A 26284-nucleotide genomic window follows, 5' to 3' on the forward strand; every position below is an offset into this window, starting at 1 on the left:
CTCATCCACAGCTCCGTGAAGGAGCTGGGAACTGGGATGCATTTGCTGGGGAGTTGTGAACACTTCAGAATACTGCTGAGGAGGGGGATAGGAGCAGGCAGGGCTGTGGTGAGGCAGCACGGGTGAAGAAATGGACAACTCCTTCCCGTTGAACAAAGCTCGAGTAGAAAAACTTTTATTACGTAAATATTTAAAAGGACAGTTTAATGACAAGAACGACAAGAAAAACACAAAATATTTACAGACAGTTAAGAAATACCACTCAGCCCCACATGAGAAGCAGAGCACAAGTAGCCATACTCCAGTGAAGTACCGCTGAGGGGAAGAGGAAGCCGCCCCTCCTCTGCTTGTGCTGAGGAACACAGAAGAAGAGCTGTGCTGGGGTCCAACAGCTCACGGCATGGGGGAGTGGAGGGGAAGGAAGTGCTGTCCGCAGGTACCAAGTGGCACAAGAAGCTCCACGCTGCTGGAGCCACTCTGCACAACACTTTCCCTGCACTGAGTGTGGCAGCAGAGAAGCCCAGGATGGGGACCTGCTGCTTTCCAGTGTGGCCATTGGAACGAGCAGCCCGCTCCATTCAGGAGGCCATAGATCAAAGAGGGAGTGAGGAACGCTCACCTGCCCAGCAGTGCTGGGCTCCTTCCACAGCAGCAGCAGCCCCTACCCCAGGATGAGCTCTGAGCTCCACTAGCTGAACACTGGGCTTCTGGCAGCTGGACAGGAGATAAAACTGCCACCACGGAGCACAAGGAGAAAAGCCTGCACAGACCTCCATTACCAAACCTGGATTTAAAACACCAAAGGCTAAAACTCAGCACGGCAGAAATGGAGCTACAGGGGCCCACGGCCAGTCTCTGGTGGTGGAGTTAAAAGCTAAAATATTTTATTATTTTAAAGGCATCTAAAAAGGAGAACATCTATATAACTTAGAGGATTTGAGACACACAAATATGTCTTGCTTAAAATGACTGCAGCAAGTCAGAAGACTCACTGGGACCTCCAGTGGGCTGATAGGCAGAAGGGAAACACATCAGCACCAGCTGGGAGAAAGGGCCGCAGGTGCTCTTGTTTATAAACAAGTCTGAATTACCCTAAACCTAGAAAAATAGTCTGTATTCACTTATATCCAACACTTCTGAGGTTAAATTAGCAAAAAGATTCCTACTCTGAGATGTCTGTTCCTTGGCTGAAGTTTGAATGAGCTCTGCTCGCAGCTCAGTCCGTATCCCAATGGCTTAAAACTTCATAAAACTCAGAACATATCATCCTCATCAGATGACTCCAAGTACTGGACGGGCTTTTTGAGGCGCCCAGGCCGGGTGCGGGGCGCAGCTGCTGCAGGGCTGTCTGCAGTCAGATCAATGCTGTAGCTGTCATCGTCGTCCCGCTTGGATTTCTGGAGGGAAAGAAGTCAAGAAGTGAATCACACACCTGAGCACATAGCAGTCAGCACAGCACGCACTGCTGCCACAGCTGGGGCTGCTCATCAGACTGATGAGGCCAAGCCAGCAGCCCAGAACACACAGCCAAGCACAGTGTGCCCTTCTCACCCAGCTCCCCACAGCAGTCACTGAGATGAGCTTCTGCTTCCACCCCTTTTCCACCAGAATAACACTCTGCACCCCGGTGCCCCCTCAGCACAAACGTGTGGCAGCCTACAAACCTTTGCTGCAACGGATTTAGAAGGCCTTGAGCCGAAATCTGAGTCAGAATCAGAAGAACTCGTCAGCCTTTTGGTGGCCTTTCGGCCCCGGGGGGGACCGGGCTTCTTGGCAACCGCCGCTGTGGCTTCAGAAGGTGGGGACTCCTCCCTCTGTGCTGCCCTGGGGGCCTTTGGTGCTGCCTTCTTCTTGGTGAGAATATCCATGATGGACGGCTGGTTATCTGAAACACAACGCTGTGTTTGAACCCTTCTTTTGCTGCTTTTCATCTCGCTCACAGATCTCACTCCCAGCACCTTGCCCTGTACTGTGAGGTCGGCACACAGCTCATCTCACCTGGAAGCACTGCTCTCTAGAAAGACAGCTGTTTACTGAGGTTAGGAACAGTGAGGCTGTTCATCTGCCTGGAGGACTGAGTGGATCAAATTAAAACGTACCCAGAGCCATTTACAGACCATTTCCAACCGAGAAGTTCTGAAGCCTCAAAGCCCTGTAACCAATCTTACACCTTCAGCGCTTCTGCACAGGCAAGGAATGCATTTCCCATCTCATACTGAGCAGTTATTGAGGTTTCTCACCTCTATTTTGACATTTCCTAACAGCACGTCTCCAAACTAAGTTGAAATGATCAAACCACTTCTGAATGACAACATCTGAATGCAGATCTCTCATGGAATTAAACTTCTCAGTCCTCTGAACGCCTGACAAAACCGCTCACTCGTTTCCCACAGGAGTAACTGCTACCTCAGAATTACCTTCTCAATGACTACAGAGCTCAGAGACTGAGCTTTGCCTTACCCTTGGCAGTGCTGCCCTTCTTAGCAGCAGCAGGTTTCTTAGGCACAGCCTGAGCGCGAGGCACGGACACAGGAGGAGCCGCGGGATCCTGACTCGCACTTTCAGCAGCAACATTTTGGACTCGAACTGCACAGGGAAAGGAGAAAGCAGGTCTGAAACAGCCAACCGATCCCCCCCGGCTGTAAACATCAGAGCAGAAGGAAATAATTGTGTTCGACTTTATGACAGCTATCAAAAATGGAACCATCACAAAGAGAAGCGACAAGCAGACAAAATCCTGGGCAGTAACACCAGCTTGCACTCCAGCATCAGTTTATTTGCTTGGTGCGACTCTGACATCTGCCCTTGTCAGCATTACACAGAGATCAGTGGTCAGTGAGCTCCACTGGGATGGGAAAACAGACAAGGTTTAGAAGGACCTGCACTCACCAGGGACAGCATCTGGCAGCGGCTTTTCCTTGGGAGCTTTACCCTTTTTTTCCCTAGAACACAAAACCCGTTATTTCCTGTAGCTGATGAACTCCATAGGTGTACTTAAGAACTATTACTCAGTAATGTTAGCACTATGAGCACAGCTCATTCCCAGCGCCTGCACGAAGTAATACTCACTTTGGGACAGCTTTGGCCTTGGGAGGTTTCTTTTTTGAGGTTGTATCTGAGTCGGTGTTGCCTTCACTGTTCTCCTGATACTCAGAGTCCTCATCTGAGCTGGTCAGATCTGCATCCGAGTCCGAATTGACCATGGGCTTGATTTTGGCTGATGAAACAACACAGATATCATTTTACACACTTGGTTTTAAGCAGCTCAACTTCTTTCCCAGTATTTCAGATGTAGCTATTAATTAAAAAAAGAATCAAATAAAACCAAGCAGATACTGAGGCTGACAGTGAGAAGACTGCAAGCTGCAGGTGTATTCTGGGCTCCCGTGCCAAGAACACTGATTTTCTAAGCTGCCTAATATAAAACAATAAGCTCTTCTCTGATTTCCCTTGAAAGATGGCTCTGAAAGTCTACTCAAAGTAGAAATATTTAAAACAAATAAGCCTTTAAAACTGCTTTCTGGCCAACCCCGGGATCTCTCTGAACAGCTCTGCTCCATTTCCCCCCGTGTGCCATCCTGTGCCACCACTCACCTGCTGCCTGGCGAACCACTCGCTCTCTTTTAGAAGGCACTTCAAAATCATCCGACTCTGAGTCAGACTCTGAGTCAGACCAAGGGTTGCGCTTCATTTTCTTTATTGGTTTAAATGGTAGAGTGGTCTGCCTCTTGGTGCCTGAAAAACATCGGGAGAAGGGATGAACCCCAACGTCCACATGTGTGTCAGGCTTAGTAGTTGGAGCTCAGCTTAGAAATACACCATTGAATTCAGAGGATGCTGGCTTAAATGTCAAAGAGAAACAATGACCGTGTCACCAGCTTGGCTGTTAGCCAGGATCCCTTTATATCATATCTCCCTCACCTATTTTTTCCCCAAACATACCAATCCTGGATGTCACTCAGCACTTTGGGAAGAGGCAGATAACCAAGCCAGCTGCCCTTCCCCTCACTTTCCATGATGAAATAACACATGTGTTTACCTTGCTCGGCTTTACGCTTCTGTGCTAACCGTTGCTTGAGGCTTGAGGGCTCTTTATCCCCCGATGAGTTTCCTTCTTGTTTCTCATCAGATTCATTTTTTTCACTCTGAAGATAAAAGCAGATATCGTCAAATAGATGGGAAGTTAACTCACAGCTGGAAGAGGCACAGGAAGGAGAAGTTTGGTTTATAAGTACAGAAGTTGGCAATGTAAAAAAAGTCTGAGTTTGTGAAACAGGCCATCTGAAATTGATTGCTGCTGAGTAAATCAGGCAAGGTATTCCCCAGATCAGGTGACTGACGATGCAGAATCCAACACAACAAAAACAGGAACTTTGTGCCCACACCTGAGTGCACTTTGGGACTGCCTCTGTGTGCTGATGGCATGGCCCCAGGGCGTGTTGAGGATGCAGAACTCAAACAGGGTGGGTTAAATCAACAGTGCAAATGCAACTGGAAAAGCTGTTAGATGGAATCGTCTGCAGGAAAGGAGCAGCACCTGATTGCAGGGCAACACAGATGTAAGGGTATTTCTGTTTTCTAGGCTGCAGAAAGCTGAACGGCACAGCTAAGTTCTGCTAACAAGAACATGGGTTTCTACAGGACTGTATTGGAGAGGGTGTAATATAAGTGCTTGGAGCATCTATATATTTCTTACCTTTATCTTCTTTTTAATTCTCTTTTCTGCCTCCGCCTTCATTTCTGCAGTGACCCGAGGAACAACCCTTATGCCATGAGGTGATGGCATTACTTCTGCCAGCTGTGCCTTTGTCACCTTCTGCTTCCCTCCTTGCTTCCCTCCTTTCACCTTTAGAGGTTTGCCAGTTATCCCTGCCATCTCATCCTGCATTTGCTTGGCTTCTACTGCCTGCAGAATTGAACATAAAGTAACACAGCCATGAGAATAAGAACCAATGGCCTATTGGAAAAAACCCCACCACATCACAGCCTGTGCAGGAAAATCCTCTAAACTCGCTGGCAGAACTCCTATTGTCAGTTTCAATGAAGCTTCCCTCCCTGCTCTTTTTTCTGTTTTCCTCTCAGGCTCACTCAGAACTCCTTTTCATTAATCACTCCTAACTGACCTCCTTCCCACAGCCTCCTTGGTGGTTTGACTGCCTGCCCCACAGCATGGTACTCCTATCCTATCCTAGGAAGGCAAAGAAAGCTTTAATTCTCCTATTGGAGTGAACTTAATGCCAGACATACAAATTTCCCTTTGTAGTTTCCTTGTTATGACAAAGAATTCAATTAATAACTGGATAAGGCTACAAGGGAGTCAGTCATCCTCTCACAACATTGACATACATCAAGCTCTTCAACAAAGGCAGCAAGGTCTTCTTTCCACAGGTCAGAGGGGCTCTTGTGCTTCAGGTCTTCCAGCTCCTTGTCCTAAAGTGGATCACAGGTGACAATCACGAGCGAGCCACATAGTTTAACCCATCACAGAAACATACATTGCTTTTATAAGAAAGGAGCATACTTTGTTATCTCTCTGCTTGCAGAGCTCATCTTTCTTCTCCTTAGTCAGGTACCAAAGGGGCATGTTCAGAAGGTAGTTGAAATCTGGTCCGGTAGCTGCAGCTGATTCTTCACCACTCTCATCTCCTTCTTCTTCCTCCTGAATGAGAATTTAAGCAAACATTGTCTGCCAACACAGCCACATACAGTGATAGGGCTGCCACGTGCTTACAGCGACCTGGACCCTTTAAAGCACAATTCAGAAATGGATACAGAAGGAATTATGGCCTGGAAGCTGCTACCACACAGAGAAGTCCAACTGCAAAGAATTCTTCAAAGCTCTTCTGCTCTACTCTGTTTGGCCTCTCTGTCTTGAGAGACCAAATCCTTCTCGGGCTGCTTAACAACTGTCATCTTCTTCACTGCCCTTTTACAACAACCGTGTCACACAGGAAGAGCAGAGCCCTTAAGGAGCACTGGAAATGGAAGCACCAGGACTTTGCTGGATCAGTCACCACTCTGTCTCAGTGCCTTCTGAACAAGAGACTAAACAGTTTTTTGTCTTTCCCTATCAGACACACGAGCTCTTGAATTCTCCAAATGGCAAAGCAACTTGTGCTTCTTCCTACGAACTGATAATGAATTGATGACTGAAGTATTACCTTGTTTTGCAATTCCTTCCAGGCCTTCACTGGATCTGATTCATATCCTCTTTGGATAAGAACTTGGATCAGTTCTTTCTTGGGTTTGTTTTCTGTAAACAGACATTTCAGAATTGCCAGTTAGTGTCCACTACAGTCCCTGTCAGGAAAGACAAATGACCTTTACATTTTGACTCCAGTGGTTAAGACAGTTCAGCATCCTATATGGCTCTAAAACAGCCTTTCCTAATTGGAGCTGGGACACGTGGCAGATCTTAAAATAACATGCAAAAATTGCTATTTAGGAGGCGATTCGTTAGCTCAGCGTTTCTCCTAGGCCTGTCAGGAACACCTGCCAGAGCACTTGAAACATTTGCTCCTTCATTTCCATACCTGCATTTCCCTGCCCTAAACAGATACTGAATTGGGGGAAGAAAAAAAAACAAGAGGCATGATTGTATCAGAACAGTTTTATGATAACAGGCAGGTGGGGGAAAAAGCCTTCATGTGACTTCAAGGCTTCAGTATAGCGTGAGCCTCATCAGGCATCACTTGGGAAATTTATTCTATAAATGTCCCAACCAATGGAAATGCTTCAGCTGGAATTTTTTTCTTTTTAATGTTGCAGAAGCAATCATCCATGAGACACAAATACAAATGAAACCAGCTCTGTCAGCCTTGGATCTGCTTATTGCAACAACCCAAGGAAATGCATTTCAAGGGAATTATTTCCCTTCTTGAGTCAAACAGACACAGACTGTAGGCTCACTGGGCGGCCTTCAGACACGAACCACAGAGCATCTCATGACCCTTTGTCCAGCTGTGCTCTCCATACATGCAAGTGAAATACAGACTGCCTTGTAGACTGAGCTGGAGCTGCCTGAGAAGATCTGTAAACAAAGATCTGTTTCTTTTTCTGGCTCATGATGCTCAGATGCTGTGAGCTTGGCTGTCTTCTAGCTTTGAAAGTCCACTTCACTGAGAACATGATTTGGAATATTTTGCAGTTTCACAAAGATAACACAGAAAAGATTCAGGCTCCTAAGAAATGCATTTGAACAGAAAACCCAAACAAAATGGAAACCCTTCCCAGCCCCCACCAGTACTTTTTTCCTATATTTATACTTTTAAAGTAGTGTCAAATACACAATAGGAAAGCTGTAAGAGTGCTCTGTTTTAATTTATACGTGCATAACACTATAGAGGAAGGATGTTCTATGAAGCATTTTCCTCTTATATATTACTAGAACAGAAAGGTAAGCTCTGGTGTGCTTTGTGAAAAGCCAGACTGGGGCTGAGAGGGCGCTGACAGAGCTCAAGAGAGCACCTAGTTCTCCCAGTTCCAAAAGCCAGAGAACCAAGAGCAGCACGTACCGATCACAATTTTGCCATCTATTTTCTCCAGGATGAATCGAGCCTGGTTGTTCAGCTTTGCAGACTCAGCTCCTAGCATCCCAATAAGCCATTCTTTCCTCAAACCATAGTATCGGAGCCTGAGTTCAAAGAACTCTTTAAGGATATCCTGGGGAGACTCGTACTTCTTGAGAAAGCCAACGTGGTCAAAAAGAACCTAGATAAAAGAACACAGGTTATGACCATAAAACTGATTTTCAAAACCACTGAAAGTTAGCTGTAACACAGATGTGATCCTACAGTTGATTTATTTATTAAGCAACCGATTTTAAATCTTAATGTTGTTTCAGAAATTATTTCAGCTTGCAAGCACAGCAGCAGAGACAATTTTAGAATGTCTAAGTACTTAAAAACACAGTAGAGCTAATGTTACTTGAATCTTAAAGCTATTTGTTGGATCCATTTCTTGCATCAAACATCACACACTGTCAGGATCTGGGCATTCAGAGGTGTATCCTTGCCACAGCAAAGGGACTGTGAGATTTCAGATCACTTTGACACCTACAGGCAAATCCACGCCATGTGGGACCCACTGCCAATTCAGTCCCTTCACCTTTTAAAGGTGAATTTAGAAAGCTGACTTAAAACCAGTAATATCAGAAAAACCCAAGTCAACAGGTTGCTGAAAAAGAGTATTTTCATGAGTAGCAGAAACTGCAGCTGTATATGTAGACTGAGTTAAACCAAGAACTCTCTTCAGCAAAACGTATTACGTACCATAGAGTTGCATGTTAGATTTGTTTGGAGTTTGAAGACCTTATGCAACCCCACTGCTTCAGCTTCAGCTAGTTTTTCCTCACTCATCTTCACTACAAACTTCACTGTGGTGTCAGTGTGGTATTCTTTATAGTCTGTGATTAGTGGGGGGGTCTTCTCAGTCCCATTTAGCATTGGCTCCAGAACTTGCTCTTTGTAGGTCTGAGAAAAGAATCAAAGTCAGACCCACTGTTCCACGGAGATGAAGAGCTAATGAACACTAATACCCACTTCTTACTTTACAGGGCAAATTCAGCATTTGTTACCTGTGTCCATGTTCTGACGGGCAGCTCAGTGATTTCAATGGTCGTAGAATCAAGGATAGACACTTCACCACTTATCACATACTGGTTAGGTCCAAGCTCATCTATTGTGCCTTTGAAGTTCTTGTAGCTGGGAAGCTAAGCAGAAAAAAAACCACTGGATTGCAAGCACACACACCAAAAAGCATCATATGCTTCAACATATGCTGAATAAACCAACAAACGAGACACTGTTTCTTAAATCCATTATTTACCATTGGCAGTGGTTCTTTTCCATCCAACAGACAACGGATGTTATTCACAGTCTCCCTGATATCAAAGTTGGGGATCTTACAGGACCAGCCGGTGCCAATCCCTTCTGCCCCATTTATCAGCACCATCGGAATTATAGGCATGTACCACTCCGGCTCCACACGTTGGTTGTCATCATAGAGGAACCTCAGGACATTGTCATCCACTGGTGGGAACAGCAACCGTGCTAGTGGGCTAGAAGAGAAAAGAGAACATCAGCCCAAATTCTCATTACACAACAGTGTCTGCAACGTAAAAAGAACCCCCCAAAGTCAGACCAAACAAATAAATCATGGTTTGTTTTTTTCCATACGAACCAGTCCGGGTGTTTGTGAGGCAACTGGGGGGTAATGCTCAGACAGAACTGCATCTCATCAGCCCCCACTTGTCACACTGTGCAACCCCAGAGTTTGTACTTTGTATAAATGAGACACCACACTGTACTTTAAGATACCAGAACACAACTCTCCCAATTGAAGTTCATTTCTTATCCCACCCAAAAGTCTCCCCACATCAGTTTTGCTCTCATTTCTGCATTCCATGCTATTCCTATCTGTTCTGTAGGACAGCAACCAAGTTTACACACTTGGATCTAGAAACCAAGTCCCACAAATTGTGGCTGCTCTTTTGTATTCCAAATGGTGCAGTTTTAGAGACTTTAAGGGAAAACAGTACTTTTCATTTTAAATGCTGTTAAATCGAATCTTGTGACAATGCTGAAAATACTTAAGATGGTAAGAACACTTTCATGCCAACCTTAGCATTGTAAAGATGTATCGAGGGCTTGCAGAGTCCTTCCCACCATGCAGCCTTGTGCCAAACTGACCGATGGGCTGCAGCAGGTTGAGGTTGTTACTGCCCACAAAGTTCTGAGCTAGGTTTATAATCGTCATCATCAGTGATGCCTGCAAGAACGAAGGTTCACTGTTAAAAAAGCATAATTCTTCACTGAAAGGACAACATTAAAGGTAAAATTTACACTAAGAACAGAACCGATACAGAAGATAAGTTCAGCTAATAAAAGATATCCTCCCAGATCCATCACAAATAAAGCAGGTTTTTCTCGTTCCGCTTTCTTAATGAAACACGTTCCTGTGAGCTGGAGGTAAGATGGGCAGAATGGCCAATCTCATGAAATTGAAATATTTCTTCTTTTTTTTTTTTTAAAGCATTTTTTACACAGTGAGAACGGGCTCCTACCTCACCGTGATGGTACGAGGACATCTCAGCTACAGAACCAGCCAGCTGAGCAACCTTCACCTCCCGTTTGTCGTTTCTTTTGAAACACGTGAACAGAACTTTCCTCTGGCCTGGCTTCAAACCTGCACAGAAACAAAAGACCTCATGTTTAGAACATACATGTTTCACTGTGCTTCTGCTCTTTAGAGACTAATAGTAACTTAGAGACCTAAAGATTCTGCCCCACCAGAATTAAACACAGAGCAGAAAAGACATTTAATCCAAAGGTTAAAAAACTTCAAAGGTAGAAAGTGAAGTTCAGAACATTAACCCTGAAAACTCACCAGATTCCCACTTCTGGTAGGATGTACCAAATCATCCCCTCGGTACGTTCTGGGAAAGCCCTACATGGAATCGCTGTCTTGAAATAACTTACCATCAACCAGAGATGGGATCGATCTTTCATTGTCTGAGTTTGAGAACAGGACCAACTCCTTGTTGATGAAGTCGTTGTATGTCAGGTAATTAGTATCTTTCCCATACAGGTAGTCCTAAGAAAAACAAATGCAAGAGCATTTTAATTTTAACAAGGCTTAACCTGTTTCTTAGCTCACACTTGGCTAGTTTCACTAAAATGGAAGCTCCTGGTAAGACTGTAGGTAAACACAGCTCAAGTGATGACATTCTCAGCATGGAAAAACAAAACGATGCTTCCCCTGAAACACCTTCACCTAGTTCTGCCCAAGTTGTCATTTCCCTTTTGAATAAAGTAATTTGAAAGTGTTAGAAATGAAAAGAATGATTGACTCACTGACACTGAGGTTATACTAATACGATGCAAAAAGGAGCAGCTAATCTGCAAAATCCCAAAGCATTACACATCTGCCCTGTAACCCAATGACTATACTGCATACAGCCCTAGCTTGCCAGAATTAAACTGAGAACAGGGAGACAGGAAACCAAATCCCTTCGTATACATAAACCTTTTACCTCTGGCAGCCCATGCAGCTTCCGCTGTCTTCTGTCCTCCATGAAATTAGTCAGCCATTCCTTTCGCTCTTCTACCTTCTTCTTACTAAAGGCCTGTGTTGCAAAGTGAGAAATAACTCAGTTCTGGGACATCCTGCATGCCCTACTGGAACACTAAAGAAAAGGAAAGCACACGGGAAGAGTTTAAGCAGAAGAACATGATAAGCACGCTGACTTAGGAGCCTGAGAAGGGCAGCAACAGATTCTTGGAGCTGAATGTATTACATTTCCACCAGTCTGTGAGAAAGACCGTAGCCGGGTTTAACTGTATGAAATTTTAACAGAATACTGAAGTAGATTTCCTTGTTAATTAATATTCTGGAGGGGAAAAAAAAGCAGCTTAGTTTTCGGCACTGTCTAATAGGTGAGACTAGATCTAATAGGTGAGAATAGAGCCAACGTCTCCTTAGAGTGGTGGAGTTCACAAAACTGAGGACTGTTTTAAATCCTCCGGTGAACCATTTCAGGAGAAAAAATTCTAGAGGAGAAAGGAGAGGTTTGGCTCAGAGAAAACTGCAGCAGAACATGCACAGTAATGATGAAGGAATATTTACTATTGTGTCTGAAAATGTCAATTGGTTTGTAGTGGTTAGTTTGTTCTGAGCTATATTTAAAAGCCATCATTGAAAGGGTGCTCTTGGCCTGAGGTCTGTGGACAGATTTGCTTCTACTGGTTAAACTGAGGCTGTAGCCTTGGTAACAAAGAGACCATCTCAAGCCCGAAGGCCTTTGAGAGCATTTTAAGAGAAAATACACAGCAAAATACCAGGGGTAGTAAATCAGCAATTAAGTCAAGTGTAAGTTACCAGGGTGATGGCAGCATCATCTTCAGGACCAGAGTACTTGAAGCCAATTCGATGTCTAGCCATATCTGCAAAGTACTCCTTAGCCTCCTTCGATGTGCTGGTACCCAAACCTGCAGAACCAACACTAGTCAATCCTAATTTCTTGCTGAAATTAAGTTACACTTCAAAGGAAGGCATTACTACATCTAATTTCCATAATACATCATATAAATGTACAGCATGACGGTGTTTTTAATTAAAATCGTTAATGGGATGTAAGGTATCACAGAAGGTGTAGGAATTAAAGACAACTGAGCGGCTGCACTTTCAGATTTTTGTCTGGAACTTCTATAGAAGTCTGAAACCAATACCTATAAACTGGAAGAGATTCCTCATCACGCAGCTGCTCTGCAGCAGGCAGCTTGCTTATCAGCATGTGGCAATTCAGAATGGTTTAGGAGCGAAGTGAATTTTGGAGGCCACCAATTTCAAACCCTTTCTGCAAAAGCTGGACTAACTAAACTTAATATTGAACGTTCTTATTTGCCTTCACCATGTTAGGTTTCCTACAAACCTTTGTAGTACTTGATTTTCCATGAGTTGTAGTTCTGTGTACTGCTTTTCCATTCTTCAAACTCAGGAATGCTATAGAATGGAATTTCTTCTTTGTTTTTAGAGACCTATAACGAATGAAGATTTTTACTTTGAAATGTGAGGCAGAAATGGACCAACAGGATCCTATTCCTTCACCTTCCCACCTCGTCAGCCCTTACCTTTATGATGGGGGTAATAAATTCCTCCAAGAAGTTGTGTCTTAGAAGAGAAGGCCAGTTGTGATGGATGAAGTTAATCAGCAAACCTTTGATATGAGATCCATCTTGATCCTGTTTTGTGGTTTTATTTTGGAGAACAGAACAAGTTTAATCAGGGCCCTGGTGGCAGTGCCAGCTGTTAGCTTAATAACGAGGATACACACAATTCCAGTTACTGAAAACTATTAACTTTCAGTCCCAAAGAAGCGGCCACTCTTTGAGTACTGAAAGTTAGCAGAAAGAGGAGGCACATTTGTGGTGAATGAGTGTATGAAGGACTTTGTATCAGCAGACTGCAAAACCAGTAGGTAACAACTTGGTAACTCCCCCTCTATCTTTCCTATCTGAAAACACGTTACGACTCACTGAAATACAGAACGATAGAGATGAACACAGAAAATCAGACATGACAGCAGCAGAAAGGTGGCACTCTCCTTTTTGCTCTGTATCCCAGCGCTTTTTCCTCTCCCAGTTCTAATTTGAGTGAACCTAACCTGATCTGTCATAATCATGATCTTCCCATAGCGAAGACTCTTTAAAGATTCTCGATCTTCGTAATTCTTCTTATACTGTAAACCCACAATCTTGATGATGTTGTTGATTTCAGCATTTTCCATTATCTGGAAAAGATCACAAGGAATACAAACTTTGCTATCAGACTCAAACCAGCAAAAATATCCACCAGGTGTACAGCTCTAACTGTGCTCTGCCTTTCCAGATTCTGTCTGTTTAGAACACTTCCTTAATCCTAATCCAGTGTCTAATCTTCACATTTTTCCAGGTAATTTCAAACATTTCTTAGCCCACAGCACAAATGCTATCCCTCCAAGCAGAGCACTGCACAGGACTTGCTCAGTATTCACAGTTTCTGCTCAATCAGAAAGGCAAGCTGGACCCACACCTGTATGAGTTACAGTATCAAAAGCCCTCAGCTGTAAGGACTCAGTTAAACACACACTGTACAGCACAAAGCACACCACAGCTCCCAGCACAGGCTATTAAGGTCTTCCCACTAACCTGCTTATGAGAAGCTTCCCTGACATTGAGCATTTTCCCACGAAGGGGAAATACTCCATATTTGTCTCTACCAACCACTCCTAAACCAGAGACAGCCAGCGTTTTGGCTGAGTCTCCCTCAGTCAGGATGAGTGTACAATCTATTGAATTCTTGCTGCCTGAAAAACAAAAAAACAAAAACCCAGGTCTTCAAATTAAGAAGTGAAGTCGAGGCTAGTATACCACAAGTTGCATGAGACAACATAAAAACATACAGGTCTGGTTGCATTGTACATGCTGCAATGCAAAACGAGCACAAGCTGTCACTTTCTTTAGAAGACAATTGTTTCCTTTGTCTAGTGAGCAAATGTTATCTGTTTCTGAACAACCTGGCTACAAAGGATGCGAAATACTTACCAGCATCATTGGCATCATCCAGTTTAGGAACGCCCTTAATCTTGGTGTGCTTCACAGCTGAACATTTCTTATTCAGCTGGGTCTGAGCTTTAAATTTTACCCAGTTTAGGATACTTTCAACAATGCCACAGCCAACTGCCTGCAATGGCCAAACAAAATTACAGAACAAAATCAACCATGGGAAAACCTTCAAGTTATAACGTTTTCCTTTAATTCATGACTTTGTAAGCAATGTATTTGCCACGCTAAGCATAAGTTGCAGCTTTAGAGACATGTTGATTATCCACACGCAGCAATACTTACACCCTTGATAAATTTCTCACTCAGTTTACATGTTGAGCCGAAGCTCTTTGCCTGCAGAGTCATGTTCTCTTTAGTCTGAGAGTCAAAGGTTGGGTTTTCAATCAAGGAATTCACAAAAATCCACATGTGATTCTTCACCTGCAGGTAAATAAGATGAGCATTACAAATTACACAGGCTCCACTCCCTGCAACAGCAGTGTCTTCTTTCTGACATTCACCTGTCAGGATCACGCAGCGAGGAAAATCAGTTCAATTATTGCTGTATGTTTTTTGAACTTTCCTAGATGTCTTTTGGCAGAATTTAGGACAGCTAATGAGCATTCACAAAGTTATGTGATTTGGGATGTCAAGACATCTGCAGCCCTCCTGCTAAATAAAATCTAGCAGCTACTGAGCTGTAGTGCTTCCTTACTGACTCGGAGCAGTCTGACTGCTTCAGCTAAGCAAAGAGAATATGGTTTGTTGGCTTAAACTGGAATATATGAGGCTTCTTTAGTTGGAAATTCTGACATCATACCTGAAACGGCTTCACTCCAACTCCGTTTTTGTTCTTCTTTTTCACAACATCAATGAGTTTAGTCACAATCTGGTCAGCTACGTAATCAACGTGCCTGCCACCCTAGGGGAAAATGGGACCAAAGAGCTCGAGGTGTTTCCAGTGAAACAAAACACAGTGCCAATAGCAAAGAATATGAAGTGAATGTGACTACAGGAGCGAAAGAATTACCTTTGTGGTGGCAATGCTGTTGACAAAGCTAACTTGCTGGAAGCCTTTTTCACTTAAAGTCAAGCACACTTCCCACCTGGAATTCACTTCCTCATGAATAACCTTAAGTGCATTTCCAGTCTCATCCACTTTGTCCTTCAGATAGAGGTCCACGTAGCTGCGGAATCCTTTCACCTACAAATGAAACCAGACATCTCACTTGTAACAGCTCCTATAAATACTTAATGCACATCCTCCTGAAAAGCTGGTAGGAAAAATTGCTTGGCAAGCTTTCACTTTATTATGTGTAATGGCATAAATTGCTTCAACAAAATCTCTCTGGTTAAACGTCATGAGAAATACAGATGTTCCCGCTCCATTTAAGGGCTCACTTACAGGCAGCCTCTTCCCATTCAGGAAAACTTTGACATCCTTTGTGGATCCAGCAATGTCATACGCCCTCCGAGACATCAGTGCTACAATGTCCTTGTCGAGAATCGTCATTTTGAATTTCGACAAATCAGGTTGGAAAGTGACACACGTGTAATCTTCTCCATCAAAATGCTTCAGTGTCATCTCACCGGCCTTCCCCATGTTGTCTGTCCAGGTCTGAGAAGGTGAGTTGGTGAGTTAGGAGTGTCCCAAACACAAGGAACTAGCACAGTTTTTAAACAGCAGCAAGCTGACTTAGGAGCTCTAAATACTTTAAGGCAAAAAGCACTGATTAAAAATTAGATTCTGATTGTGTCTGCTCATCTCGTTTGCCTGAATTACAATTGTTGGTACAATAGCTGTGTTTACTCCAGTCACACCAATAAAACTGCCACAGAGTGACCTGGATCAATCTACGCCCGTGACGGGGGCAGTAGGCCTGTGGGACCCCTAAAGTTATATAGGAAAAACTCAAGTCTTACTAGAGAACCGCAGGTGCAACCTCCCTGAAATGACAAGTGTTCATACCTGCTTGAACAACTTTTTGTATTCACGACACGCAGTCTCCACAGTAAATTTGGTGCTGAATATGTTGCATAGTTTGGCTCCGTAACCATTTCGCCCACCTGGATTTAGGAGGAAAACATGTTTGTGTTGTTACCTTTGCTCAAAACCACCAGAGAGAACTCCAGACTAATGGGAGCTCATTCACTTCAGCACCAAGTATGACTAACACTGCCCCACAAACCCTGCAGCCACTATAAAACCATATTTAATTAACACCAGTTACTTACACTAGGTACTTCAGCTCACAAATCACACCAGTCAGGCTACCCAGGTATATCTACATGCATTGCAGTGTTCCCTACCTGTGACTTTCTTTTCATCGTCATCATAGTTGCTGGATGTCAGCAGCTGTCCAAAGATGAGTGCTGGCACATAGACCTTTTCCACTTTATGTTCAACGACTGGAATGCCTTTCCCATTGTTCCACACACTGATGGTGTTATTCTCTCTGGAGGAGGAGGAAAGCGTGTTTGTAAGGCTGCAGATGACTGAGCTCTGAAACAAATACACAAGATCTCCAGGGAAAGGCCACCATTTCATCAGGAACAGATTTCTGTTCAGCAAGTGCAGCAGCAGCCAGCAGAGGGAGGGCAAGACTACAAAAACCCCTCCAGTTTCAGAGCTGCAGAGCACCAATACAACGGACCACCACACAGAAAGCGTGTGTTCAGTGGTGGAATAAAAACGTGAGAAGTCACCACAACAGCATCAACCACAACCTGGCACCTCAGGTCTGTGCTCTGCAACAGATCGAGAAAGCACACAAGGAATAATGAGGCTTTTACAGCCCGTGAACCGTGGTGGGTTTAACGTGAATAGGGCTCAACACAGAGCTCTGCAGCACCCACACGAGTGTGTGAGGGCAGTGAGGGAATGAAGCAGCTGAGCGGGGAAGGCGTTGGACAGAACCAGCACTCACGGGTCGATTGTAACTTTGATGCAGGACATGCTTTTATCCCTCTGCTTGTTGTCCGCAGCATTGACTGGAAGGGAAAGATGACTTTCATTAGAGCGTACTCCCAAGCAAGACAAAAGACATAAACCATAACTAAAGGTGTAAACGGCCTGGGGTTTGCAGCAGAGCAAATGCAGAAACCCAACGCAATGCTGCCAGTTATCTCCGTGTAAGGCATGTTCCAAATAGGGGCACTGCAGGTTAGCATTAAAGGGAAAGCTGAGGGCTCAAACGGGCTCTGTAGGGCTGTGACCTACGGAGGGCTCCCAGCGGGCGGCACTCACCCAGGATCTCATCGAAGATCTTGTACAGGCCGGGCACGAAGGTCACATCCCTGCAGTTGAGGCCCACGTCCTCATCGAACACCCACATTTGCTGAAAGGAAAAAGGAGCCGCAATACACCGGGAACTGCGGGCAGCGCCCGGCCGGCCCCGCACCCACCTGCGTGACGGTCTCCACGGAGCCGATGTAGGTGTCGGGCCGCAGGAGGATGTGCTCCAGCTGCGTCTTCTTCTGGTAGATGCGCTCCACCGAGAGCCGCTTCTGGGCGCCATCGGCTTTGGGCAGCCGGGGGTTGTCGTGCAGGGGCTGCGCGGGAGAGAGCGGGGCTGAGCGGGGCCCAGGGGGTGGGGGAGAGCCCCGGGGACCGCGGACGGCGAGGGGCGGGGAGGGGGCGCGGAACCCCGCGGAGGAGGGGGGAGGGCGGCGGCCCCGCACGCACTCGGAGCGGCGCCGGGGAGTCCAGGAGCTCCATGGCGGCGGGGCGCTGAGCGGAGCGATGGCGGACGGTAACGGCGCGGCGCGTTTCAAACCTCCGCCGGGCCCGCCGAAACGCTCCGCCAATCCCCGCGCGCCGCCCCCCGAAAGCCGCCAATCGCTGAGGGGCGGCGGGGACGTAGAGCCCGCCCCCTCCTCCTCCTAGCCGGCCGCGAGGCGCTCCGCTCTTTCAAAACCAGCCAGTCAGGAAGGCGGCTGTTTGATGGGCAGAACCAATGACCAATAGAAGAGCGAGGAGGGAGGGCGCTGAGCGGCCGGATCCCCGCACATGCTCAGTCGTTGTTGTCGGAAGGATGGGGCGGGCTGCGATGCGCGGTGCCGCCGTGCGGGAGGGGGGGGCGGGCTGAGGGCCGCGGGGACCCGCGGGGCAGGCTTGGATGGGGGCCGCACCGGGCAGCACCGCGGCTTGCTGGCCGCCCTGCGCTGCCCCCACAGCCCCCCCGCGGGGGATGCTCAGGACGGCCCCCCCCCAGCGCCGCCTTGCCTGCCCGTGCCGCCGTGGCTGCGGGGACGCTGTCGTTGCCGCGTGCATCGCCCCGCAGTGCTGCTGCTGCTCCCGCGGCTGTTGCAGCGGAACGGCGCTGTGAGCTCACGGTCTCCGGGGCGCTCCCCCCCCACAACACGCCGCCCCCCCCCCCCCCATCCTCAGCCCCATGGCAACGTCCGCAGCCCCACAGAGCATCGCAGCCCCTGTCCCCATACCCCGGGGGGGCCATCCCGCCGTGCCCCTCCGTGCGGCCGACGGCACCCCGGGTGAGGCCCCATCAGTGCAGCTGAACATTGCCCCGAACTCCAACTTTTTCTCATCTTTTATTTTTTTTGAGGGCGATGCGAACATCGGCTGGAGGTGCGGGGAGGGGGGGGGGCTGCGCAGGGGATGGGGCGCCGTCCTCCCGGTGCTCCCCGCCGCAGCGCCCCCCCCGCCCCCCCGCCGGGGCTCGGCGGCACCGCGCGGCCGTCACCACATGTGGCGGTACGGGAAGGCGACCTCCACGCAGAGCAGCACGAGCGCCTCGGAGCAGTTGCGGCGCTGCCCGGCCAGCAGCCGGCCCTGAGCCAGCGGGGCCGCCAGGCCCTCCCCGGGGCCGGAGCTCCGCCAGCCCTGGCAGTCCCGGCGCTTGGCGTGGCCGCCCCGCGGCGTGGATCCGTGCCAGGCCATCCCGCGGGGCCTGCGAGCGGCGACGGCGCGATGGGGGAACCGCGGGGAGCCCTCCGCATCCTCCCACCCTTCGCACCTCCGAGCGGAGCCGCGGCTGTGCGGGGCCGGCACTCACCAGAGGGCGTCCGTCAGCACGTTGCGCCCATTGAAGGCGTAGATGGGGCTCCGGGGGGCCGCTCCCGCCTGGCTCTGCAGGAGGGCGCTCCAGGAGCGAGCCAGCAGCTGGCCCTGCGGACGTGGGGGTGGCGCTGAGCCGGGGGGGTGGGGGGTGGTGTGGGGGGGGGAAGTGTTCCCCGGAGCCCGATGTCCCCGCTGGGATGGCTTTGGGTCCGTATCGGTGGAAGGAAAACACGCGCGGAGCCCGTGCTTCGTGGGGGGCCGCCCTGAGCCCCCGGGGTGGGGGCCACCTGCCTTCAGGTTGACGATGGGGAGGGTCCTGTCCGTCCTCTTGACGATGGAGGCCAGGTCCTGGCTGGGGGCCGACAGGAACGCCCGGAAAGTGCCGTAGAGCCGGGCCTCCTGCGACTGCCGGTAGCACTGCAGGTCGGCGCCGCGGATGCCGCTCATATCCCCGGAGAGGGGCGCGTTAAGGGCCGCCAGACGGAGCTGCGGGGACAGCGGGTGGCAGCGCGTGGGGGGCCGCGGCACCTGGGGCACGCGCTGTCCTCCCACAGCCCGTGGGGCGCCGCCGCCCCCTGCGCTGGGCATCGAGGTTTCTTAACCCACGCAGAGGCACCGTGGGGTTGGAAGGGGTCGGGAAATGGGGCAACGCTTACAGAGGGCATCCTGGGGGCGGCGGTGGTCGGCAGGGTGCTGGGCAGCCCAGCTCCGTCCTCCTCCAGGACCTGCAATAGCGGGGACACCTGGGGACAGCAGTCTCAGTGCCCGGGGTGCATCCCCCTCCTCATCCCACTGCCACCCGGGGTCTGCTGGTGCCACCTCCATCCCTCTGCTCACCGGTGAGTCTGTCCGGGCCCCCGAGGATGGCTCTGTGTTGGGACCTCGTGTCTGTGCCTGCTTTGCCTCCTGCAGGGAGAGGGGAGGGCAGTCCCAGGGGTGCACCCCCCCACGGGGGTCTGTCCCTTTGCCTCACCTGGTACTGCGGCGTGGAGGCGGAGGGGTCATCACCCGCAAAGAGCGACTCTGAGTCCTCCAGCTGCAGAAGGGCAGTTAGGGGGGGCCAGCCACAGTGTGTCGTCGTCCCCCCCCATCCCAGCACAGTACCAGCAGCCTGCTCCAGCCCCGGGGGGTGCGCACGAAGGCGTTGTTCCCCTCCCGCACGTAGACCAGGCTGCCCTCGGGGACGGCGCTGCTGGACTTCAGCATCAGCTCCTTCGACCTGAACACCCACGTCTGGCGCTGGGAGGGACAAGGAGGGGGCTCAGGGCCCAGCTGACCCCCCTGCCCAGGGGGAGCTGCCTACACGTTGGGGGTCACCCATGGGCACAGCCCCCCACGCACCCGGAAGTCAGCGCTGGGCTCCAGCGGCTCCGAGTGGGGAACATCAGCATCTGGAGAAGCTGGGGAGGGTTTGGGTTAAAGGTAGGAAGGGGGTTGCGTTGGGGTTGGGTTTAGGGGTAGGGTTGGGGTCACGGGACACCCCCCATGGGGACACCAGGACAACCCCATGGCCCTGAAAGCACCAAGCTTTGCAAAAGGCGCTTCCAAGGAGGCAGGAGTTCACCCAAATACCCGGAGAGCCCCTTACCCACTGCCCAGCCTGCGCTGGCCGCTGCCTGTGAATGCAAACGGGGCCGTTACTACTGCTGGGACATTGGCGCACGGCGGTGACAGCCCGCAGGGGGGGGACAGCGAGCTTACCGGCTGCTTGCAGGGCTGCTGTCCTCGCGTGGGGTACACCCGCTGTGAGCAGAGACAGGAGGATGCACGGGGAGAGCCTCGCACTGTGCACACTCACACATGCGTGCACTGCGGCACAGAGGTGTGCGCTGTCTGTGCACGGCCTTACATTGAAGTAGAGGAGTCCTGGTGCTCCGGGGGGACCAGGGGGACCAGGGGGGCCGGGGGGACCTCGGGGACCCTGCAGGAAGAGCAGTGTGGGGATTTGGGGTGGTATGGTGCCTCTCCTGGGGTGGGTGGCTCTATGTCATGCTGGGCACAATCTCTCACGTGGGGAATGATTGCTCCGTAGATATCCGGCTCCTCCTTGCTGTGCTGCAAAGGGAGCGGGAGCAATGGAGGCTGAGCTCCTCCTGCCCCCCCCCGCCATCCCCCACCCCAGGACTCACCTGTTGGTACCAGGCGCTGGGCTGACTGCCAGGGCTGGGGAACGGGAGGTGGCCCGGTTTGCAGCCCGGCTCCCCATAGCAGCACCCCTGGGGGGCACAGTGAGGCAGGGTCAGGGAGGAGGGGAAAGGCGCATGTCAGGTGTGCAGCGTGCATGTGCTGCAGGAGATGGTGCCATTCCCCCACCCCCATACCCCCCCCGTGCAACACCCCGTACAAACCCGCTCTCCTGGATCGCCCTTTTCACCCTGGAAGAAAGCAGAGTGGTCCCATAAGCACCCTGATGCAGGCAATCCCACCCCCATGAGCACCCCAAACCCGGTGCCCGCTGCCCTGCTCACCTTGGGACCTGGTGGGCCGGCCGCTCCATGGTGCCCAGCATGGCGCATTTCACACTGGGACGATGGGATGTGCAGGGTGAGCTCTGAGCACTGAGACCACCCTGAGCGCCCCCAGCCCCATACTCACCCTGTTGTCCCCCGGTGGCCCTGGTGGTCCCATAGGACCGGGCATCCCTGGGGCTCCCATCTCCCCGGTGCGGCCAGGGCTCCCCGGCATGCCCGGCAGCCCTTGCTCACCCTTCTCACCCTGCCGTGATGCAGCACACGGGGCAATGAGTGTGGGGCTCATGTCTCCCCAGGGCCCCGCAGCAGCAGAGCATGGGGCTGGGTGCATCCTGCTGCCCCATCCCACCCCCTGGGGTCTGTGGGTGGAAAGGCTGGGACCCCCCCGGGACCCCTTCCTTACCTTTGATCCTGGGAATCCCGGCTCCCCTCGGAGCCCTGGTTTGCCAGGGAATGACACAGGTCCTGGGGGGCCAGGGGGCCCTTCGTGCCCGGGTGCCCCGGGGGGTCCCTGTGTGCCTGGGAGTCCCGGTGCTCCCGGGGGGCCATCAGACCCAGCCAAGCCTGGGGATCCCGGAGCTCCTTCACTCCCTGGGAACCCAGGTGGTCCCACGGCCCCTGGTGGGCCGGGGGGCCCAGGCTTCCCCTCCCTCCCAGGGAGCCCTGGAGAGCCTTCATGGCCTGGGTAACCTGGGGGGCCAGGGGGGCCAGGGGGGCCAGGCAGCCCTGGGGCGCCGGGGGGTCCTGGCTTCCCGGTGGGGCTGGCTGCTCCCAGCTGTCAGGGTGGAGGGAGAGAGGAGAAAGTGGCGTTGGTGAATGGCACCGTCATGTCCCCCTATCCACCTCTGCAGCTCTGTGTCCCTGCCCTGCCTGTCCCTGCAGGTCCAGCTGGGGATGGACCCCACAGTATCTCCAGTGCTGCCCACCCATCCCTCCATCACCCCCCCATCCCTCCATCACCCACCTATGCCTCCCACACCAGATGCCCCCTCCCCATCTCTCACCTCTCTCTCTGATTCCTTGGGGAGTGCTGCAGGTGCGGGTGGACTCCTGGCTCCCCCAGCACCCGGTGATCCTGGTGGCCCTGGAGGTCCTGGTGGTCCGGGGGGGCCCCGAGGCCCCTGGTGACCCGGTGGCCCCGGGCTGCCCGTCCTCCCTCTCTCCCCAGACAGCCCCGGCTGGCCCCGCTCCCCGGGGAACCCGCGGTCACCTTTCTCTCCCTGTTGGGATGAGGTCAGAGCCTGGCTCCTGCCCCATGCAGGACAGTGGGACCGCCCCCGCAATGCACACTCCAAAGCAAGAATCCAAATCCAGAGCAGAAAAAGGTGAAAAGAGCCCTGGGGTCTCTCCCCACAGATCCTCAGGCCCCCCTGCCCCCCCCCCACTCCGTACCTTGGGGCCAGGAGGGGCGGGACGTGCAGGGCAGATGCAGTTGGAGCCATTGTGCATCTGAAGGGGAGTGAGCTGTGAGCTGTGGGGATGAGGGATGGGGGGCACTGGCACCAACCCCCCCTCACCTGCAGGGCCACATCCGGCCTGGGGGCCGTGGGCACACGCTGGGGCAGCCCCTTTGGCGTGGTCTGTGCAGGAGAGAGGAGCACCAGGCATGAGACCCCTGCAGCCCCATCCCTGCCCCATATCCCCTGTGCCCAGCTGCCCCCCAGCCCTCCCACAGCCCCCCACAGCACCTTGATCTGCAAGAACTCCTCTTCGTCTGCGCTGCCCTCGAAGATCTGCGGGGAGGCCGTGGGGTGGTTGTGCTAGGGCAGAGGGGCAGAGCTCAGCATACAGCCAGTGGGGTTCAGGGGGTGCTGCGCCCTGTGAGCTGTGCAGGGGCACTGGGGTCTCCTCTCCAAGGGCTGGGGCGGGGGGGGGGAAACATTTCCGAGGATGGAGCCCGGTGTGGGATGCACTGTTGTGGCTGCGCTGCGCCGGGTGCTGATAACGGGAAGGGTGCAGAGCGGCTTGCTGTGGGCTGGGGGCTCGGGGTGGGGATGGGGGGCTTGGGGTGCAGCTCCTGCCAGGGATGGGCACCTGGGCTTGTGTGCGCAGCGGGGCATGGCCCTGGCCCTTGGTCCTGGCAGAGGGCTCCCGTCTCCTCGAGGCCGTTCCCAACGGGGGTTTGCTCAGCGGCAGCTTCTTCATGGGCTCCGTGTCAGCAGCACCTGCAGGATGGGGATGTGGGCAGCAAAGCGCTCCCCGCTCCCAGTGCATGGGAGTTTCCCCTCCTCACTGGATCCGGGAGCTTGGGGTGCGCACCTACCTTCCTCCCCATCCGGGGTGGGCAGCGTGGGGGTTGCGGGGCTGGTGCCGGGCTCTGGAGTGGTGTCTTCAGAGCCCAGTGGGTAGAACCACTGGGCCGTGCCATGGGGCAGAAGCCCGGCCAGCACTGAGAGGATGCAGAGCGCACGGAGGAGGCGTGGGGTACCCCCCAGCCTCATGCTGCAGCCCCGGGGTGCTGAGGACAGGGGGGTCCGGCTCATCCCGCTCGTCTGTGCCGTCTGCTCCTGATGCCCTGGCACAGCCCCCGCTGTTATCACAGTGGCCCCCGACACGCCCCCTCACCCCCCCAGCACCCCCGCCCCGTAGGCTGCATCCAGCACAGGGCTGAGTGCTCACAGTGAGGGTGTGGGGCAGCGAGGGCACGTGGGAGCTCTCGGAAGGGAGCCAGGTCTGGGAGAGGGGTCTGGAGGAGGAGATGCTGCCTGGAAATGGGAGTAAAACCACAAGGGATTGCGGGAAGGGACTGGCTGGGAGCAGGGCACTGGCATAGCAAGCAGCAGCATCCCACCAGGGATGCATGCAGCCCATGTGCCTCTGTTCTATCAGAGCCCGCCTGCTCTGGAAGAGCTGCCCTCAGCTGGGGGGCTGCAGCCCTCTCTGAGACACCTTCTGCCCCTGCAACACTGCTTTGCTGGAACCCACAGCCCCTCTGAGGTGCTGTGATGGCTTTGGAACTGCTGGGTGTGACAGGAGGATAGTGGAACCCCAAAGACCTAGAGCTGGGAGCCCAAAAAGAGCCCCAGAGCTGGGAGATGGGGGTCCTCTGCTGCACCGAGCGTCTCGGGGTGCTGACTGCATGGCAGTGGGGTACACCTGCATTCTTCATGGGGCAGGACGGTGCTGCAATCAGGGACCTGGAGGCCCCATGCTTGGCAGAGATGAGAAACAGCCCCTGGGGCTGCACAGCTCACACATCCCTGCTCCCCGTGCACCCGCTCCCTCCAGCCCCGCAGACACAACAGCCTCCCCGGCGGGCGCGTGGTGCTGCCAAGGTCTGATAAGGAGCTGCGGCTGCCGCGGGGTCGGGCACCTGTTTGGGTTTGGTCCTGGCTCGGACGCTCTGTCAAGGCTGGCGCCTCTGCCCCAAGTCACGGCCACCGTGTGCCCCGTGGCTGTGCCAGGCAGGGCAGGGGCTGAGGGCTGGGGGCTGGGGGGCCCCCGCTCTGCTAGGAGGGGTGGAGGGGTCAGGGGAGATGGGGGGCACCAGCCCTGCCTGCATCCCTCTCCCAGGTGGTGCTGCCCCTCTCATCGTGCAGGGATGGAAGGTGCCAGAGTGGCACAGCTGGCACTGCAGCGTGAGCACGGGGTGGGAGGTGAGCGCGGGGGGCCGCAGTGGGCTCAGCCCCTTCTGAGCACAGCCGGGCTGCGGGCACGGAGCAGAGGTGGCTTTTGTCGCTGCTCTGCACCTCCCTCCCTGCTGTCTGTATACAGAGTGCAAATGAAACAAATGGCACGGATGTTTGGTCCCTGTGAGCCACGCTGAGCTGGTGGCACTCGGAGCTCACGGCACACACGAGCTGGTGGCACATCCCGCCTGTGAGGTTCAGCCTGCGGGACAGCCACAGCTGATGGCCGAGTGCCTAATGACCGTTAATTGCTGTGGTGCGGTGCCGAGCGGTCACAGCTCCCACTGCTCTGCCGGTCCGTGGGGGGTGGATGGGGCCCCACGGGATGTGCCCGGCACGCTGTGCTCGTCCCGCGGTGCTGGCGCCGGGGTGGGTGTCAGGAAAAGGTTCTGCACCTTCCAGGTTGGGTGGGGAACGCGGCTGCCTGAGCTCCCGGCGTTGGGACACCACTCGCGGCCATTGGGTTTGGTTTGGGTGCTGCCGTGTGGAGCCGGGGTTGGACTCAGTGGTCCCCGCGGGTCCCTCGCAGCTCGGGACGGTCTGTGGCTCTGTGGTTCCGCGGTTCTGTAGTTCCCCGCCCCCGGGCTGAAGGCCGCAGTCCCGCACGCTGTGGCTCCCTGTGCTCCCCGCGGTGCACGCACCGCCCCGCAGCCGCCCCCCCCCCGCAACGCTCCGCAGTTCGCAGCTTTGGGCGCTGCGGGGCGCTGAGGGCCGGGGCAGCCCCGGGGCTCGGCCCGTGCTCGGCCCTGGGCTCCAGCTGCTGTCCCAAAGGCGCAGCCTCCCAGCCTATCCCAGTCCATCCCACTGCATTCTAGTCCATCCCAATCGGTGCCAGTCTGTTCCATCTCAACCCGTCCCGCTCCATCCCAATCCATCCTAGTTATCCCCATCCATCCTGGTTCACCTCAGTCCATCCCATCCCATCCGAATCCACCCCATCTCAGTCCATCCTATACCATCCCAATCTCATCCCACTTTATCTCTTCCATCCCATCCCACCCCAATCAATCCCAGTTCGTCCCATCCCAGTTCATCCCCGTTCACCCCACTCTATCCCAGTCCATCCCTTCCCACTCCACCCCA

General features: G+C 52.5%; 2 protein-coding genes across 3 annotated transcripts; both read right to left on the bottom strand.

Annotated features, from left to right (window-relative positions):
- Positions 1–159: 159 nt before the first annotated feature.
- On the bottom strand, positions 160–17853 carry TOP2A (topoisomerase (DNA) II alpha). Of its 2 annotated transcripts, XR_005841930.2 has the most exons (36): positions 17767–17825; positions 17487–17633; positions 17329–17419; positions 17009–17072; positions 16392–16537; positions 16051–16148; positions 15487–15699; positions 15112–15285; positions 14902–15003; positions 14385–14522; positions 14082–14220; positions 13686–13843; positions 13163–13288; positions 12630–12740; positions 12431–12536; positions 11878–11987; positions 11033–11125; positions 10479–10593; positions 10064–10185; positions 9620–9768; positions 8827–9058; positions 8576–8710; positions 8271–8471; positions 7515–7710; positions 6162–6253; positions 5522–5659; positions 5347–5430; positions 4697–4906; positions 4040–4145; positions 3595–3735; positions 3070–3217; positions 2890–2942; positions 2461–2586; positions 1665–1885; positions 634–1397; positions 160–599 (listed from the first exon to the last, which is right to left on the bottom strand). XR_005841930.2 is itself a non-coding variant. In NM_204791.3 (35 exons), exons 1-35 carry the CDS (start codon positions 17797–17799, stop codon positions 1254–1256), a joined length of 4662 nt encoding a protein of 1553 aa, NP_990122.3. In that variant the 5' UTR covers positions 17800–17853; the 3' UTR covers positions 160–1253. The 2 variants fall into 2 exon arrangements, 1 of the variants encoding a protein (NP_990122.3); NM_204791.3 differs by having other exon boundaries at positions 160–1397; positions 17767–17853.
- A 760-nt stretch (positions 17854–18613) lies between these two features.
- Positions 18614–24081, bottom strand: LOC101747522 (collagen alpha-1(XVIII) chain-like). Its single transcript, XM_046904434.1, has 22 exons — positions 23836–24081; positions 23607–23737; positions 23261–23332; positions 23090–23152; positions 22965–23021; positions 22577–22792; positions 21976–22347; positions 21697–21816; positions 21570–21623; positions 21450–21476; positions 21231–21317; positions 20951–21022; positions 20803–20844; positions 20690–20717; positions 20443–20501; positions 20206–20340; positions 20075–20137; positions 19939–20007; positions 19758–19826; positions 19393–19587; positions 19097–19209; positions 18614–18991 (listed from the first exon to the last, which is right to left on the bottom strand). The coding sequence occupies exons 1-22, from the start codon at positions 24053–24055 to the stop codon at positions 18781–18783; spliced, it is 2475 nt and encodes an 824-aa protein (XP_046760390.1). The 5' UTR covers positions 24056–24081; the 3' UTR covers positions 18614–18780.
- Positions 24082–26284: the final 2203 nt, after the last annotated feature.

The sequence above is a fragment of the Gallus gallus genome, chromosome 27, assembly GCF_016699485.2.
Source record: "Gallus gallus isolate bGalGal1 chromosome 27, bGalGal1.mat.broiler.GRCg7b, whole genome shotgun sequence".
Lineage (NCBI taxonomy): Eukaryota > Metazoa > Chordata > Aves > Galliformes > Phasianidae > Gallus > Gallus gallus.